General features: G+C 42.7%; 1 protein-coding gene across 1 annotated transcript in view; it reads left to right on the top strand.

Annotated features, from left to right (window-relative positions):
• The window catches only part of zgc:171775 (STKc_p38 domain-containing protein), a 64,688-nt gene that overhangs the window by 28,846 nt on the left and 17,542 nt on the right, over positions 1-18,300 (top strand). Inside the window, exons 5-6 of the mRNA XM_028825192.2 lie at positions 12,496-12,525; positions 15,486-15,533. Of these exons, the coding sequence (XP_028681025.1) occupies positions 12,496-12,525; positions 15,486-15,533 (78 nt within the window). The remainder of the gene's footprint in view (positions 1-12,495; positions 12,526-15,485; positions 15,534-18,300) is intronic.

Below are 18,300 nucleotides of genomic sequence, written 5' to 3'. Positions count from 1 at the left end.
AGCACCAGCAATAATACAGCGCAAGGCAGGAGCTATCCGTGAACTAGCTAGTGCTGCGGCACAGTGTCCTCACATGTTTAATTATTAACAAAACTGATTATTTAAATGAAGTTAAAGTTTTATCTGTATACTATAAGCAACATATTTTGCTGCATTTCATCTTAAAAATGATATCGTCATCATACGCACTTTATAAAGTGGCGCAAGTTGTGCAATATTATAACTGTAGTGTAAGTTTACAGTGGGGTAATTGTACTTATAAGTACAAACAGTTCTACAAGGAGCACTTGATTGAGTGCGTTTATAGTTCTTGGGATGAAACTGTTTCTGAAACACGAGGTCCGTACAGGAAAGGCTTTGACGCGTTTTGCCGTGGCTGAGGTAGTGTGTGCTTGAAACTGTATACCGATAATTCTCTTTCCGATCAGCTGCTGCTGTGATTCCCCACTCAGATACAGTGATATAAATACTCCGAGTGGTGCAGTGAGAGTAATATGGAAAAAGATGATCCGCAGTGGCAGCCCTTAACGGGAGCAGATGAAAGAAGAACAAGATGCAGTGAGCGTAACAACGCTAAAGCAGTTATGGTATTTGGAATACTATGGCTATTCCCTGGCCCATTATATTGCTACATGTCAATTACAATCAGATGCATTACACTAATAAACAATATGCAGTTAATTTCAGTGTATTTATAAAGCCGCGTCAGGAATGTGGGTCTAAGAAAGAAAGGGTAACCACACAGGAACAATAGCACTGCTTTGACGCTGGGTGCCACCAGTCTGCAAAACCGAGCTGAGAAATTGCGTACACCAGGGTATGAGGTACCATGGAAATGTGCGTGGCGTTACGCCAAGTTTAGGTTTTAAACATCGCGATTTGAGTGTGGAAACGTTCGTATGCAACATTTCTGTGCGTACGCACCATTTATACATGAGGCCCCTGGTGTGGAAGAGTGGTTTTCTTTATACCAGACCCAGGAGAGCTTCCGGTGCTATCGCAATGCATCTGAACAAAACGTCCAGGACAACACTACCTCCCTAAATTGATGAAACCTCCTCCCCACAGCTCCCCCTTGCGGCTCCCATGAGATACAGCGGGACTGCCCATTAGAACTCCAATTCCCATGCAGCCCTGCAGGTGTGTATATGAGAGACCCACCAAAGTACTGCTGCCACCTCTTGTATTGGAAGAGCACATGGCCCAGGGTGGTGGTCTCCTTCCACCCCTCCATTACCAAGCCATCCCGGCTGGGTAAGTAACCATCTGTCCCGGTCGGGATGCCAGCCAACCTATGTCTTCTATGACATTGATATTTTCTGCCATCATCATTAATGAGTGTAGAGTTCATACCTTACCTTGAAACGGCTGTCTTTCTTTCCAGGAAAAATCTCACAAAACTATTTACAACACTAATAGGAAAGAACTTCATTTAGCAGATTTTGGAAAACACTTAAAAAAAACAGTGATTATGGTAAATATGTTCGCTAACCACTCGAGCCTAACAAATAGTCAACAAAGTTGTAAAACGTACAGCAGAGAAGTGTCCAGATGATTTCTAGGAATCAATCAGAATTATTTTATTGTGAGTCCAGTAAGTGGACCGGACAAGACAGCAACAAAATTTATTGCTATAACACATTTTCATATAAAACATGTAGCTCAAAGTGCCTTACAAGATGTTAAAGGATAACATAGAAGTAAAAAGAAATGTAATTCATTAGAAATGCAGTAAATAAATTTATGAAGGAATAAAAAATGAAATACCAATAGTAATAAATACAAATAAACGATATGCCCTTACATGATACTGATAAAACAAGTAACAGATAAAGCCAGTCCTTGATTATGGATTAAATTCCTAAATTATTTTTTTAGCTGTGCACTAATGTGTCTATCATGTGTAATACTGAGATTTGAAGTTCCCAAAGTGCTCCTTGCTAATTTGTTTCATCTTTTCTTGGATTTCTCTGTGAAGAAGCATATCTCCTTAGCCCCTCAGTTTCTGTGTTTGCCCTTGTATGCTTTAGGACTGTCAAATTAGCCAAAAAAATAAGGTTTGAATATTAAACTTAAAAATTAGTATATATTCTAATATATAGTAAGAAGTCAAGCAAAATGACACCTTTTATTGGTTAAACTCCAGTATTACGTTTTGCTTGAACAAGGGGTCTGAGTTGCCTCGAAAGCTTGCATATTGTAATCTTTCTAGTTAGCCAATAAAAGGTGTCATTTTGCTTGACTTCTCACTACATTCATAATGGTTAACACGGTACAACACCCTATTCTAATATATACAAATTTACATGTATGTACTTTTTTATACTTCATTGTTATGTTAATAGCTGCACTATCGGCCACAGCAAGGACAAACACAAACAGGCAGTACTCAGGCAACTGTTATTTAAATGTAAGAGCCACGAAAGTCCCAAGCATCTGCACGGCCATCTTTTTTCAGTCTAGTACTGCCGGATGAGTGCGTAAGTCCTTCCCGGGATAGCGAGCTATAAAATCTGCCATGAAAAGGACCTGAAATCCATACAAGCCACACGCACTGGCATCACACTTCACTACATTATTGTTTTTATTTTGGGCTGTTTTTTTTAGTAATGTATCTGTAGATCATGAAGCACTTGATGACACTGTTACATAGGGCCCGCGTACAACACTCACCTGGAGTGTATTGTGACTATTTTGCTACCAAACAATGTAAAGCATGGCAAGCATTGGCTGGTCAAATTAATACCGGGACAGGAATGAAGGTGGGATGTCCTCTGCCTCAACCAAAAGATGGGCAGAAGGTGCCAGTTGCGCAGCCGAAATGCTTACATTCCAGAAGGGCTCAATTGAGGACCCTTGACTGGTCAGGAGGCCATTATACTGGAAAGACAGGGAGAGATAAAATATATGAGCACTGTGAGGGATGGCCAGTCATATATTCTGGCCCATACCTCCAAACCGCCAGGTGAAGCCCTCCCAGCAGTATGGAGGCTCCCTGAATTCCAGCAGGGCCTCATGAACCTTGTAGTTTTTACAAACAGCCCTGCTGGATATCATGGGGACCACCAGGAGCCGCTGTAGGGATGCTTGGGGAGTGCTACATGCCCTATAATCCAGAAGCACATCCTGGTCACATGGACAGAAGGAACGACGTGCTTCCGGGATGAAGAAAAGGACTTTTAATCTGACCTGGAAGTGATAACGAATCATGGACTGCAGGGCTGGAACCTCTTCTGGGTCAGGAGTTATAAAAGTACCTTGGGAAAGCCCAGACACTGAGCTGAGCTGGGAGGAAGGGTGGCTAAGTGTCTGGGAGAGGAGGATTGGGATTGAGAATTATATTAGTACTAGCGACCTGGCGCGCGCTACGCTGCGCGTTGGATGACCACAGTTGAAGGACTCCCTGTTTAAACGCGGCTGCCAGTCGTGAACTTGGTCCTTCATCGCACCGCATTTGATTTTTGCATGGGAAACAAAATTTCAAAACAAAACCCATCATTCACGAAGTGTGGGACGCAGACTAATCAGAAGGGGTTTCAGTTGCCTTTCATTGTGCGGCAGAGACGCGTCGTTGAGCTAATCTGTGTGAATGCTGACTGTCCGTTTCTTGCGAGCGACTGGCACGCCTTTGCCCCTTTGCTTCGTGATGACGCTGTATTGTGTCCTCTCTCGCAGCAGCAGGTTCAGTTGCCTTTCGTTTCGGCATTGTTCCGTAAGCTCTCCTCCGTACAAGTGCACATGGGTATCTGAAGACGGAAAGGCATAGTGGGCCGGAAGGGAGAAAATAGAAAATCGCGGCTTGAAACACACAAATTGGTGACCAGGGGAACCATCCGACTCAGACGCAGGGCTCGAAATACTCACATGCACAAAGGGGAAAGAACGGAGGGGGGTAAGCAAGAATTCTGAGAGGGGAAGGACTGGGGCTTTTCTACGGGGGCGGCTATACAGCCAAAAGGAAACCGAACCCGGACACGGACACAGACACGGACACGGACGCTGCGCTGGGCTTTTATTATATAGATTGTTTATTGTATGAGTAGTGTGGAGTGGAGGGTGCTTAGTGCACATTATTGTTATAATAAAAATAATAAGCATTGCACTTTTACTTGGTGTTTGGCGTGGTACCTGAGGGTTCAAGGGAGTGGTAGCTCCCCCTACTATTACAGCACGAAAATGTTGAAACATAAATGGAAAACATCATGCATTGTATACCAAAGAGTACAAACATTGTGTATAAATACATGGATTCGGGGCTGTTTTAAGTGGAAATACCAACTGTTCTCAGTCAGCCACATTAAAAAAATATATGATGATGGTTTTATTTGTCATGATGCATCTACATCGAGACAGACTGAGGGCCACCATGTACATCAAGAAAAGAAAGGTCAGGTTGGGGAGCATACACTGGTACAGTGCGCTGCCGCATCCACCACACAATGAAACTCCTCGGTATCCTGTTTGGCAATCCCCCAGGCAGACTTGTGGCCCAGTCCCACCCTCCAAGAAATGACCATCTATCTGCCGCAGCCAGGTGTTATGTGGGTGCTCCCTTGGCCTGGCCTTGTTGCAGCCGCTGGAATCCTCAACAATGAGGATCCTGTGAGCCGGAGCCACGTAGATGTAGTGTCGTGACTGAAAAGAAAGAAAATGGAAATAAACAATGTGTATTTGTGTGCCCAGAGCTGGCTGGCTCCTGCTCAGTGGTGTCAGGGTACACTTAAGTTCTTTGTAACATCTATAACTGGGTTAGGCAGGTCCTGGAGATGAATGACTCCCAGTGCTGCCTGGTTTGGCACTGGCCCCCTGTGAGTCTGAACTCAATCTGAGGCTTAGAAAGTTTTATAGTGGATGGAGATTCAGAGCATGGAAAGATGGCTTACTGGCTTTATGCAAACCCTGATTTGCAATTCTGCTCCTCTTGCTGATGTAGCTCAAGATTACAGGACAGAAAGACCATCCTCAGTGGGCCACTTGGGAAAGTGATTTTGAAGTCAAGTCGACTGCACCTCTGGAAGTGAAAAAGTAAAGGATTTCCAGGGGTCAAAATAAATGAAGAATGTGAAGAAAAAAAAGCAGAACTGTGTGAGTGAACGTATACTGTCAGCATGGCATTCAGAGCCTTGAGATATCTGAGCCTCTGCGCCTCAGATCAACATGTTACATCCTGCAGCGTCTTGTGTTTCACTTCTTAACATTCCTTTGAAAGAATGTGTATCAACACATTTAACAAAGGTACATTTGGCAAAATCCAGATTTAATTATCACACCCTTAGGCAGGTGGGTACTTTCATTGCTTTTCAGGTAGGACACTTTGTTTTCCTTATCAGACAGTAAGTGTCTGTGCAGCACCTCATAAACTGCATACAGTTTGGGAGGACTATTTTGAATCTGCCCCATCCACATTTTATTTCTGGTACAATGTCTCAGTTTTTGTGGATGACCTGTGTCACAGGAGGCTGGGGGCCAAACCTAGCTGGGATGCCTGGAAGGAACGTGAGGTGGTCTATACATCCCCCAGGCCACGAGGGGGCAACCGCCCTGAATGTTAAGGGGACCATGGGGAAGGAGCAAGGAGGCTCAAACCCACTGGGGCCTGTGGCTACCACCAGGGGGCGCCCCGAGTGTCGTGGAGCCCGGGAGATTGACACTTCCGCCACACCTGGGAAGGTGGAGGAAGGACCTTCCAGGAACATGCGGAGTGCTTCTGGATGCAAGGGCAGCACTTCCACCACACCAGGAAGTGCTGCCAGAAGAGCGCCATCAGGCATCTGGAGCACATCCGGGTGGAAATAAAAGTGAGCTAGAGTTGGGAGCGGGAGCAGGATGAAGCTCTTGTGAGGAGAGGAAAGGCGGCCCACGGACATTTGAGAGGAAAGCCCATGTTAAGAGTGATTGGTGTGGGAGCACTGTGTTGTGTGGACTTTATTTGTGTAAATAAATGTGTGTTTTGTAAAGTGCTGGTGTTTGTCTGATGGTGTTTGGACCCGTGCTCACACTTGTTTTAACTCTTAACTCTTTTCATTTCTTAATAACTGATTTATCTGTCTTCCAAGGGATATTCAGTGACTTGCATGTTTTCTTCTGTCTGTCCACCGACTTGTGCTTTTCAATCATCTTCATCAACAAAGTTTTCTTTTCTCTTCATTATGTAGGTTAGGCCACCATACTAACTCAATACAAGTTGGGCCTTCCAGATCAGGTGTATTTAGACTACAATCCACTAAACCCCAGGGAGGTGATCTCCTTGGAACTAATTTAGTGACTTCAAAAACCAGTTTGCTGCACCAGTGATGATTTAGGGGTAACACTTAGGCGATCGGTTATTGTGTGTTTTATATTTGGAATTTATTTAGACCACTTTGCAGAGATCTTTTCCACTTTATCATTAGAGTGATGTTCTGTTGATCAATGACAAAAAGTCAGATTAAATGCATTGTGATTCAGTGCTTTGTAACAATAAAAAGTGAAAACGTCTAAGGCAGTTGATACTTTTATCTTGATTTTGTATAGCAGCAGTGCTTCACGTTCTGTTCAGTAGCACCAAGAGGTGAGATCTGTAAAGTCTGCACGTTCTCTGCACGTCTGTATGGGTTTTTCTCCCACGTTCTCCCATTGGCGTAAAGGTTTTCTGCTTCTGGCTTAGATTTTGGTGACCCACAAAGCTTAATGGAGGTTTCAGATCATGGATGGATGGACTGACATAAGGGCAATCAGTCTATACAAAACCATTTATCTTGTACAGCATAGAGGGGTGAGAGAGAATTACATAAACATAACTTACTCCGTCCTTCTTAATTCGCTCAATTCATTGTTATGAGGAATGCATCTGGTGTAAGGTGGCAACCAACCCTGAATTGGGAGCTAGTTATTCTCACACTTGAACATGGAATTGCCAATATGCATAAATTATTTGGGAAGAAAACAGGGGCTCCAATACAAAGTCAACTCAGATACTGGGAGAATGTGCAAAATCCGTACAGACAACAACCTGGAACAGGATTTGAAGCTGGAATACTGCAGCCGTGTTAACCTTTGGGGCACAGAAGATTCTCTTTCTGTCATTTTTTGAACAGGCTTTCTCTTGTTCTGTTTTCATTTCAGTCATTTAGACAATTCTGTCTCCTTGTGACCACATGGAGGTCATACCTGTCTATCAGCAACTGCTCCTCTGAGTACTTTGAAGTTTATGTTCACCACCACATAAACGCAGTCTAGCAATCTTAGCTTCTATCACCATCTTCTCCTTTCTCAACATTTTCCCCGTTTAGTCTTGCCCTTCCTTTGCATTATAACATCAAATATTTTGAGCCTTAGTTTAATGACTTTCTTATAATCAGGCTGAGTTTAATGAAACTTGATTGTCTAACAGTGCAGGGAATTCTCAACAGTTTTATCCAAAACCATAGTTCAACAATGACATTTTTCTAGCACTCAGTCCTGGTGATGATGCAGCTTTCTTTGCAGTAGGTCACATATGGGAATACCGCAGTTGTGGCTGTTCATTTCTAAATGAAAATGATGTTTGTCCACATTAGTAATTTCATGTTGTTTATGAAAGTATCTCTGTCCACACTAATATGACTGAAAACCCATGTGATGTTCACTTTTGCCTGTACTAGGGAAGTGCACACATCGGTGGGCAAATCTTTAAAGGGATGGAAATACCGGTGGCCACGGGATTTATCACACAACTGTAGCGACTGGTAACTTGTTTGCCTTTTGTGTGTGTATGCAGCATTCAAACTGCACAAAATGCTATTTGGATTCACACAGGTAAGGAACACAACAAGCACCATGGAAAGCAACTGCTCTAAGTCTGCTATACTGGAATATGATATTCTTCCCTGAAGAGTCACCAATCACGTAATGAGACGTTGTAAGGAACAGGATCCAGCCATGGAGGGGCTACATAATAAGCACAAACAAATCAGAATGCATTTTTATACGGCTCTGGAGAGAATTTTCAATAGTCTCTGTTTTCAGGGGTTGAAAATGCTGGAGTAGTGTGGACAAAAGACGAACATGGAGACTAATGTCTGCGTTTTTAAATGAAAGCTTAGTAGTGTCGATAGGGCCTAAGTGAACACTAAACAAATCAGGGAAAGGCTTAGTACAAACAAATCGGAGCGTATTTAGAGTCTGCATTTTCAAAAGTCTACATTTGCAACCATCTACACAGCAGTGCTGACCTGGCGTTTTCAGATGTACACAGCTCTGGAGAGTGTTTTCAAAAGTGTCCGTGTTTGAGGGTTAAAAATGCTGGGGTAGTGTGGTCAAAAATTGAAAGTGTTTGTAAGTGAAAAGGTAGTAATGTGGATATAGCCTTAAATGAATACATTAGAATGTCTCCCTCAAATCTGACATAACCTTTCTCTCAGGAAGGCAAATGTCTTTTAGACTTAGCTAAAGTATTTAGACTTAGCATAAAGTATACTGTGTACTGCGGTGGGTTGGCACCCTGCCCAGGATTGGTTCCTGCCTTGTGCCCTGTGTTGGCTGGGATTGGCTCCAGCAGACCCCCGTGACCCTGTGTTCGGATTCAGCGGGTTGGGAAATGGATGGATGGATGGATATACTGTGTATTCACTAACATGAATGCATCTGAAAATGCTGTTTTCATTTTAAATGTTTCACTGCCCAAAACTTTTATGAAAAATTTTGTTTTCTGTACAATTTTTGGTGAGACCAATAGATTTTTACACACTGAACACAAATATGTATTTGTTATTTCTGTATCATGTAGGATTTTCAGGATAAATGTGATTACGCATTTAACATTTGTGATATTTGCCCGGACACCACCAGTCAGAGACCACATCTTTATACAAATATACTCTTTATTTTCTTCTCCACAACACAACACAGTCCCGCACAACTCACAGTGCCTCTAGCCCCAGTCACCCTTCTCCTGGGCCTTCTCTCTCCTCGTCCCTGGGCCACCTGTCCTCTCTCTCCAGGAGCTTCGTCCTGCTCCTGCTCCCGACTCCAGCTCGGTGATTGGAGCTAGGTGGCCCCTCTTATCCTCACCTGGATGAGCTCCAGGTGCTCTACCTGACGTCACGTCCTGGTGTGGCGGAAGCGTCAGGAGAGCACCCGGAAGCACTCCGGGTGACCCTGGAAGGATCGTCCTCCATGGGTGTGGCGGAAGTAAATAAGTCCCGGGCTCCATGAGGATCGGTGAGCCCCCTGGCGGTGGATGCGGGCCTCCATGGACTTGAGCCTCCCTGCTCCCCTTCCGTGGCCCTCCTCTACTCCAGGGCGGTTGCCCCCTCATGGCCCGGAGGACAAATATGCCACCTCTCGGTCCCTCCAGGCATCCCGGCTGGGTCTGACCCCCAGCCATGTACGACACATTATAACGTATCCAGCGGCATATGCCTATGCTACGATATTGCAATATAAGAAACACATGAGAAAACTAGAAATGTTTTGCCACAGATTTTCGTTTGTAGTCGCTGTCCAATGCTTTGCATATCAGTGTCCAACAATAGTCTCCCAGCATAGACGGACTCCACTTTCCCTGATAGCAATGTCTTGGTGAAACCTTTCACCATGTTCGTCACTGATGGTGCCGAGGTTAGCTGGGAAGTTCTGGTGGGAATGAAGAAAATATATCTTTAGTGAGATGTTGTACTTCATCGACTTGTATGCCTGGAGCAGACTTTCAGTCTCTTTGGTGTATTTTGGTGTCTTGTAGCTGCCCAGAAAGTAACACTCTTGAAGGTGGTCCATGCGACACGTTCAACATCCTGCAGAAGGCCATCAAAGTGACTATCCTTCATCACCACTTGGATCTGTGGGCCAACAAAAACACCTTCTTTTATCTTGGCACCACTAATACGTGTAAACATCTGTTTCAAGTGTGCAAAGGCTTCACTTTGCTTATTCATTGCCTTAACAAAGTTTTCCATTAGCCCAAGATTCATGTGCAAAGGTGGAAGAAATACAGGGTGAGTCGAAATTATGTTAACACTAATGGTACTGCTATGTATATATTTACATACAATTTTTGTGGACAGTTTATGTGCCACTTATAGTACATGTGTTCAACATGTTGGCGAACAGGTTGAGACATTTCTGTAAATCATCTTGCACATATGAAGTATGTTTTGTGAATAAATTGTTTCCACAATTCAAATGTTAACATAATTTTGACTCAACCTGTATATTCTTTGGATCAACTAGTGGGGTCATGTGTAACATTCTTCTGTCCTGCAACCAATTTCCTGCGAGGTGATCAGTCCTTTATCATGTAATGTGAATCTCTTGCTCGGCAGTCCCATTCGCAAAGAAAACAGCAGTACTTGGGATATCCAAGCTACAGACTGAGTAAAACTGCAACCACCCTAAGATTGCTGCATTTATTCCACTTAAAGCTCGAGTACCAATTCAGCAGCAGCCACAGAAACTTTTCTGTCCACACTGGTGTTTTCAGGTCATTTTATAAACGTTTTTCATCCATACCGTATTAGTAAAAATGAATACATCTGCCAATCTGTTTATCTGCCAAACGCAAGGTTCATTTATACAACACACCTGAGGTCAATAAAATTGAGAAAAGAAAAAAGGAAAAAACAAGACAGACTTCCTTGTCTGTACATACAATGAAGTACAACTACTTTTAATGGTTACAAACGAGTATAACTTAGCCAAAGTTTTGGTAAAGAGACTCGGAGTTCTGCACAAATAACTACAGAAAAATATTCAAGTGATTTGAGGGGCTGTAGCCATTGTCTGATGCAAAGAAGTCAGGGAAAGACTACCAACACATGACAATCACGTGGAAATCAAATGTTAGTGTTTTCAAAAGTGCTTTCTTTCACTGTATAAAGTATTACAAATGTCTGGCATGGCAGTCATTGTCATTTTGTAGATGGCACAGACTTTTTGCGGTACACTCCAAGGTATTCATGAGCTCAAAGGAGAAAATGAAGCTTTAGCGCTGTCATTGTGAAATTTTTATTTGCTTCCCTGTAAATGAGCACCTTGCACACCTAAGCACCTGGTTGTCTTGCTAGATGATGTGCAGAGTCTTCTAGTGTTATAGTTCAACAAACATCCTTGCATTCATCTATTTCACAAATCTGCATACCCAGAATGTGGTGATGGGGTGCAATATAATATACAGAAATAAATATACAGTATGTGCTTGAAAATAACATTTACAGTAATCCCTCCTCCATCGCGGGGGTTGCATTCCAGAGCCACCCGCGAAATAAGAAAATCCGCGAAGTAGAAACCATATATTTATATGGTTATTTTTATATATTTTAAGTCCTTATAAACTCTCCCACATGGTTTATAAATATTCCCCGTACAGTTATACAGCATAAACCCTTTATATTCTCTTAGTTATTAGGTAAGATTCGTTGAAATTATGTATGTAAACACAGTTTATATACTACTCACAAACATACGTATCGTATATCATTGAGGAGTTTTATTTAATACGTAATACAGTTTTAAACATATTGTAATTGAGTAGGTAATATAAAAATACGTGAAAAATCTATAACATGTAAATGCTGTACATAAAACCAAAATGTTATTTTAAAGATACTATAGAGCATCTCCGATATCACATTTGTTACAGCCATTACGATAGACAGGCCACCGGCAATAAATACCAACAATGCAAGGAAAAAATTGTATAAAATGTGTGCACAGTTACAATAAACTTCACATGTACTAAGTACGTAGAAAAATAGTTTTGGGTACTTACCAACTTACTGCACTGTCACAGCTGTTCTAAAGGAGCCTTTTCAGGCGACTGTGTAGCACCGCCGTCGTCTTCTTCCACTGAAGGCGTACTAGGCAGTGTTTTGCGTGTAAGGAACATCGTGATGGGCAGTTGCTGGCGCTGCTTTTTCATTTGTGTAAAGAGGTTCCTATACACTTCCGTGGCGCCGTCAAGAGCATTTTTAAATTGCAAAGAACGAATCATTTGCGGGTCCCATTCTTCAACTGATGTCTGGAGATCTTTTGCCATTCGTAGAATGGTCACGAGACACTTGAGAGTTAGCACAGCACCCAGGAGCTTAACCACGTGCTCTGATTGGGTAGCTTCTCAGCCATCCGCCAATAGCGTCCCTTGTTTGAATTCAAATGGGCAAATCAACTGAGGAAGCACACATACTGTACACCGCAGACATCCGCGAAGCAGTGAAAAATCCGCGATATATATTCACATATGCTTACATTTAAAATCCGCGATGGAGTGAAGCCGCGAAAGACGAAGCGCAATATAGCGAGGGATCACTGTACATTTATTTGCTCAGCAGACATTTTTATCTAAAGCGACTCACAAATGAGGTCAACCAATTGAGTAAACGTCAGTCTGGGGGACTATTTGGGAACAAGTGTTACAGGACAAGGTCACAAAACTGATCACCACAAATGAAGAGCTGCGAGCAAAATACAAGTGAGCTGCAATTCTTAGGTTACAAAAACTTAAAAGTTGAAACTAACTGCAGATGTCTTTCTTTCTTTCAGTATATCCATTCGGCTGGAATCATTCACAGGGTATGTACCATTTTTTTGTATTGTTCTTTATTTTTCGTTATGCAATTTCGTGTATTAGGAATTTGTTAGTTTTCAAATACCCCTTGGGGTCAGAGCGCAGGGTCAGCCATTGTACAGCACCACTGGAGCAATTACAGGTTAAGGGCCTTGCTCAAGTGCCCAGCAGAGTAGGATCCCTTTTGGCAGTAATGGGGATTCAAACCGAAAGAAACCGGTGGTCTCCTGTCTGAATGACTGTCGCCCGGTTGCACTGACATCGGTCATTATGAAGTGCTTCGAGCAACTGGTCAAAGGTTACATCTGCTCCTCCCTCCCTGACATGCTGGATCCTCTCCAATTTGCTTACAGAGCAAACAGATCTACAGAGGATGCCATTGCGCTAACAATAAACACTGCCCTCACCCACCTGGAAAGAGGAAATACATATGTAAGAATGCTGTTCATAGATTACAACTCGGCATTCAACACCATCATCCCCTCAAAACTTGTCTTGAAGCTTGACGACCTTGGGTTGGGGACGACCATCTGCAGATGGATTTTCTCTTTCCTGACAAACAGGCCCCAGGTGGTGAGAGTTGGCAAACACACGTCCTCATCACTCATTTTAAACACAGGAGCGCCGCAGGGCTGTGTGCTTAGCCCCCTCTTGTATTCCTTGTTCACCCACGACTGTGTTGCAAAGCACGGCACAAACACCATCATCAAGTTTGCAGACGACACAACCATCATAGGCCTTATCACTGACAACGATGAGACGGCCTTCAGAGAGGAGGTGCTGGCCTTGAGTAATTGGTGTCTGGATAACAACTTGTCTCTTAACGTCAGCAAAACCAAGGAGATGATCGTGGACTATCGGAAACAACAAGGCAGAGAACACCAGGCCATCTACATAAGCGGCGTAGAAGTTGAAAGGGTTAACAGCTTCAAGTTCCTCGGAGTAAACATCACAGAGGATCTCTCGTGGACCCTTCACATAGACACTGTGGTTAAGAAAGCTCGCCAGCGGTTCTACTTCCTGAGGAGGCTGAGGAAGTTTGGCATGAATGCCAACATCACCTCAAACTTTTACAGGAGTGTGGTCGAGAGTCTGCTGACGGGCTGCATTACCGTCTGGTATGGGAGCTGCTCTGCCAGCAGCCAGAAATCACTACAGAGAGTAGTGAAGGCAACAGAGCACATCACGGGCAAGAGTCTTCCTGCCATTGAAGATATTTACCTCCATTGGTGCTTGCGTAAGACAAGCAGCATCATAAAGGACCACAGCCATCCAGCACGCCAGCTGTTCTCCTTGTTACCGTCTGGCAGACGATACAGGAGTCTGGCTGCTCGGACTACAAGACTTAAGAACAGTTTTTACCACCAGGCCATTCGACTCCTCAACAGCAACACCTGAACACTTACATACACTTACATGACATCTACATTGCACTACTCACACACAAACTGTACCTGCACACACTCGGAATACTGACTGGAACATGCATCTGCACTTTATGGAATATGCATCTGTACTTATAAAACATTATCTGTGCAATAACTGTCATTTGTACTTGCTGCTCATCCAACTCATATTGCTCTATAACTTCTTTTATACATACACATTTTATTTTATATGGCTTGTCTATTTTTAACTTGTAAATTTTTTATTTTTTTTTTTTTATTATTTTTTTTAGCTTTATTGGATCTAGGCTGAGTGACTTGTTTTTCTCGTCATACACATTTCATTGTATGTTGACCCTGTGTTAACCTATATATGACAAATAAACCTAAACCTAAACCAGCAACCTTCTGGACACCAACACAGATCCTGAGTCTCAGAGCCAGTTTTTCCCAAGTGTTTTTCTGTGGTGGCACAATATTTATAAGCAGAAATATCTGAAGGCACATCACTATTTTACTTGCCAGAAACACATTACATATCTCATACACGTGCTCGACTGTCCAAAGAGGAGGGGCTACCCTATCGGAGAATCCAATAAAAAAGCAGCTCCAAGATCAGTATTCGCAGACACTGCACTTGGTGAGCAGCTGTTACGTCCCTCTGCCCATCCCTCTCTGCCTCTGAGGCAACTTGTATGCACGCTATCCTCCAACCTGTGAGACTCGCTGACAATCACATACCCAGGCAGGTGGACTCTAGCAGCCAGGAGAGGTGTCCGAAGTGTTCTGACGTAACAATTGAGGAGCGGCTTTTTTTCTAGCTTCTCCAAGTAGTCCTGACCTCCTCAAACAGGTCTCGACCACCTGTGGAGCTTCTACCTCTCAGGTTCAGACCCAGGTGCACTACTATCTGTTATTTCCACGCAACACCTGGGAAGCTCTCATGACGCACCACTGTGCCATGGCAAGCTGGTTGAAAAACCACTGTCAGCTGTCAATTTTTTGTTCATTTAAACTTTATATTTTTTTTTATATTCTTCTTGCAGTAGGGATTTTCTGAGTTAGTAAAGGATTGAATGTTGGAGTTTGGTATGCTTATTAACATTGACAGTACTGAAAATGACTTAAATATCTGTTTTGAAAGAATTTTTCCAGTTAAAGTTGGAGTTTGATAAGTGGTATTTTTTTTCACCTGACATGTCAGCCCATCCAATGGAAGGCAGTCAATAGTTACGGGGTGTAGTCAACATTTTATTTTTGCATATTTTATTAATTAATAATGAATTTCCATCCATTCATTTTACAACCCGCTGAATCTGAACACAGGGTCACAGGGGTCTGCTGGAGCCAATCCCAGCCAACACAGGGCACAAGGCAGGAACCAATACTGGGCAGGGTGCCAACCCACCGCAGATGATGAATTTCAATTGTTTAATTTAAATAGGAAATTAATTATAATTGAAATATTAAGATTACAATATTGTATATTTTGCAATTATAGATGAAACATTTTCAGAATATACCTATATGTGTTACCTGTTACCTGCTTGATCAGCAGTATTTTTGTTCATCTCCTGTAGGACTTAAAGCCAAGTAATTTAGCTGTGAGCCAGAACTGTGACTTAAAGGTAACAGACTTTTAATTGTTTCTCTTTGTAGTGTGCTGTTTTGTTACAATTTTTTTCAGTAATAGTTCAAATTGTTTAGGTATTAGTTATTTAATTTGTATTTTGCAAATAATTAATCCCTAATATAGTAGCACCTTTACTCAAGCTGACATATCATTTTTTGAAATGTAATACATATGGTGTATTCTAAAGGGATGCTTCTGAGAGGTTTCTAAACCCAGAACAAAGCCAGAGAAACCAAAACTATACAAATTGGAGATGTATGGGAGCAGAGTTGGCAAAGGTGAATGAGTTTAAATACTTGGGAGTAATGGGGATTGTGGAAGAGGTGAAAAGGAGAGTGAAGGCGGAGTGGAATGGGTGGAGAAGAGTGTCAGGAGTGATTTGTGACAGATGGGTATCAGCAAGAGTGAAAGGGAAGGTCTACAGGATGGTAGTGAGACCAGCTATGTTATATGGGTTGGAGACGGTGGCACTGACAAAAAACAGGAGATAGAGCTGGAGGTAGCAGAGTTAAAGATGCTAAGATTTGCACTGGGTATGACGAAGATGGATAGGATTAGAAATGAGGACATTAGAGGGTCAGCTCAGGTTGGATGGTTGGGAGACAAAGTCAGAGAGGCGAGATTGCGTTGGTTTGGACATGTGCAGTGGAGAGATGCTGGGTATACTGGGAGAAGGAAACTAAGGATAGAGCTGCCAGGGAAGAGGAAAAGAGGAAGGCCTAAGAGAAGGTTTATGGATGTGGTGAGAGAGGACATGCAGGTGATGGGTGTAACAGAACAAAATGCAGAGGACAGAAAGATATGGATGAAGATGATCCACTGTTGCAACACCTAATGGGAGCAGCTGGAAGAAGAAGAAGATTAACATACATAACAATAAAAGGGAATCAGATTATACAAGGATGTGGCAAAGTATTAAAACGATAAAAAATAAGTGCCCCTTGAACCAGCTTAGCAATAATTAACCCCTTAATAATGAAGCAGTGCTGCAGATCCTCTCAAACTCCATTAGGTTGAATGGGAAGCATCTGTAAACTGCCAATCTTAAGGTCTGTCCAAAGATGTTCTATGGGGTTTAAGTCACTCAAGGAAAGTTACAGATTTGTCCCAAAGCCACACCAGCTTTGTTTTGGCGGTATGGTTTGGGTCATTGTTGCACTGAAAGGTGAACCGTTGACCCAGATTGAGGTCACATGCACTCTGGAGCAGGTTTTCTTCAAGGACCTCTCTGTGTTTGGCTGCATTCACCCTTCCCTCAATTCTGACCAGTCTCCGTATCACTGCAGCTGAGAAGAACACCACAGCATGATGCTGCCACCACCAGACTTCACCATAGGGAGTGTATTAGGCAGGTGATAGTATTAGCAGTGCCTAGTCTTCACCAGGCATAGTGGTTAGAGTTCTGCCCGTGGAGTTCAGGTTTTGTCTCATCAGACCAGAGAATTATTTTCCTCATGTTCTCAGAGCCCAAGCAGGCTGTCAAATGCCTTTAACTCAAGAATGGCTTTCATCTCTCCACTCTACCATTAGCACCCAGTTGATGGAGTGCTGCTAAGATGGTTGTACTTGTGATGGGTTCTTCTATCTTAGAAGGTGATGTCTGAAGCTTGTGAGGTTTTTTTTCACCAAGGCTCTTCTTGCCCGGTTACTTGTTGGCTAACTCCAGGAAGATTCCTGGTGCTTCCAAACTTCTACACAATGTTTGAGACCACTGTGCTCCTGGGAACACTCAAAATCTTTTGAAATTGTTTCATGCCCTTTCCCTAATCAATGCCTCATCACAATTTGAGGTCTGTAAAGAGTTCCTTGGTCTTGTATTTGTCCTGAGATGCTGTGTGACTTGTGGGACCTTTTATGCACAGGCGTGTGTCTTTCTAAACAATGTCCAATCAATTCAGTTTGCTCCAGTGGCCTCCAGTCAAGTTCTAAACACATCTCAAGGAGAATTAGAGCAAGCTGGCCACAATCTGGAGTGCCACAGCAAAAGGTCTTTCTGAAAACATGTTGTCATTATGGGTTATTGAGTGTAGATGGATGGGCACAAATGTCTAATTTATCCATTTCAAATTAAATCTACAACACAATGAAGTGTGCAGAACGTGAGGGGGTCAGAATGCTTTCTGAATCCACCGCATGTGAGGCTGAGGTTTTGTCTGTCTGTTTATATGGTATTTGTTCCATCATCACACAAAAACAGCTCTATTTAATTTTTATAAAAATTGGAGGATAACACAGGAATAGTCCTACCAAGAATACAGAAAAAATGGTGTCTTAAAGCAGTGGCAAAGAGGACTTGGTGAATCCAATAGCATCACTTTTCTGTTGTTGAGCACTAAAGCACTATTTTATTGTGTTAAAGACTTTCCTTACCTTTAAAGCTGATTGATTGACTGGGGTGGCTGGCCTCATCATAAGAAATCTGTAATTGTACCATGGATTCCTCTCACCCTGCTAAATTACGCCTTCCATACCAAACTGCTGTAGTTCCCTATGAGCCATGTTTTGTAGCCAGACATCTCTGGTCAAACTGCTTCATTCAGGGGCAACTAACTGTATGTTGCTTGCTCGGAATAGTGGAAAGTAAAATTTACAGCAATGTTATGAAATAAAATCCAGGTAACCTGTGGAAGGAGATCTCAGAGGAAGACAGGAATAGTTCAATCAATCAGTCTTTATTCAGTTACAGATGAGTACATGGATTCTACGTTACAAGGCAGAAGAGCAAAGTTCCGCTTTTCAGTTTGCTTTTTATATTTTCTCCT

This window comes from Erpetoichthys calabaricus, chromosome 18 (genome assembly GCF_900747795.2).
Source record: "Erpetoichthys calabaricus chromosome 18, fErpCal1.3, whole genome shotgun sequence".
In the NCBI taxonomy this organism is placed as follows: domain Eukaryota; kingdom Metazoa; phylum Chordata; class Cladistia; order Polypteriformes; family Polypteridae; genus Erpetoichthys; species Erpetoichthys calabaricus.
The sequence above is the reverse complement of the archived record's forward strand: the minus strand, read 5'-3'. Positions and strand labels throughout refer to the sequence as shown.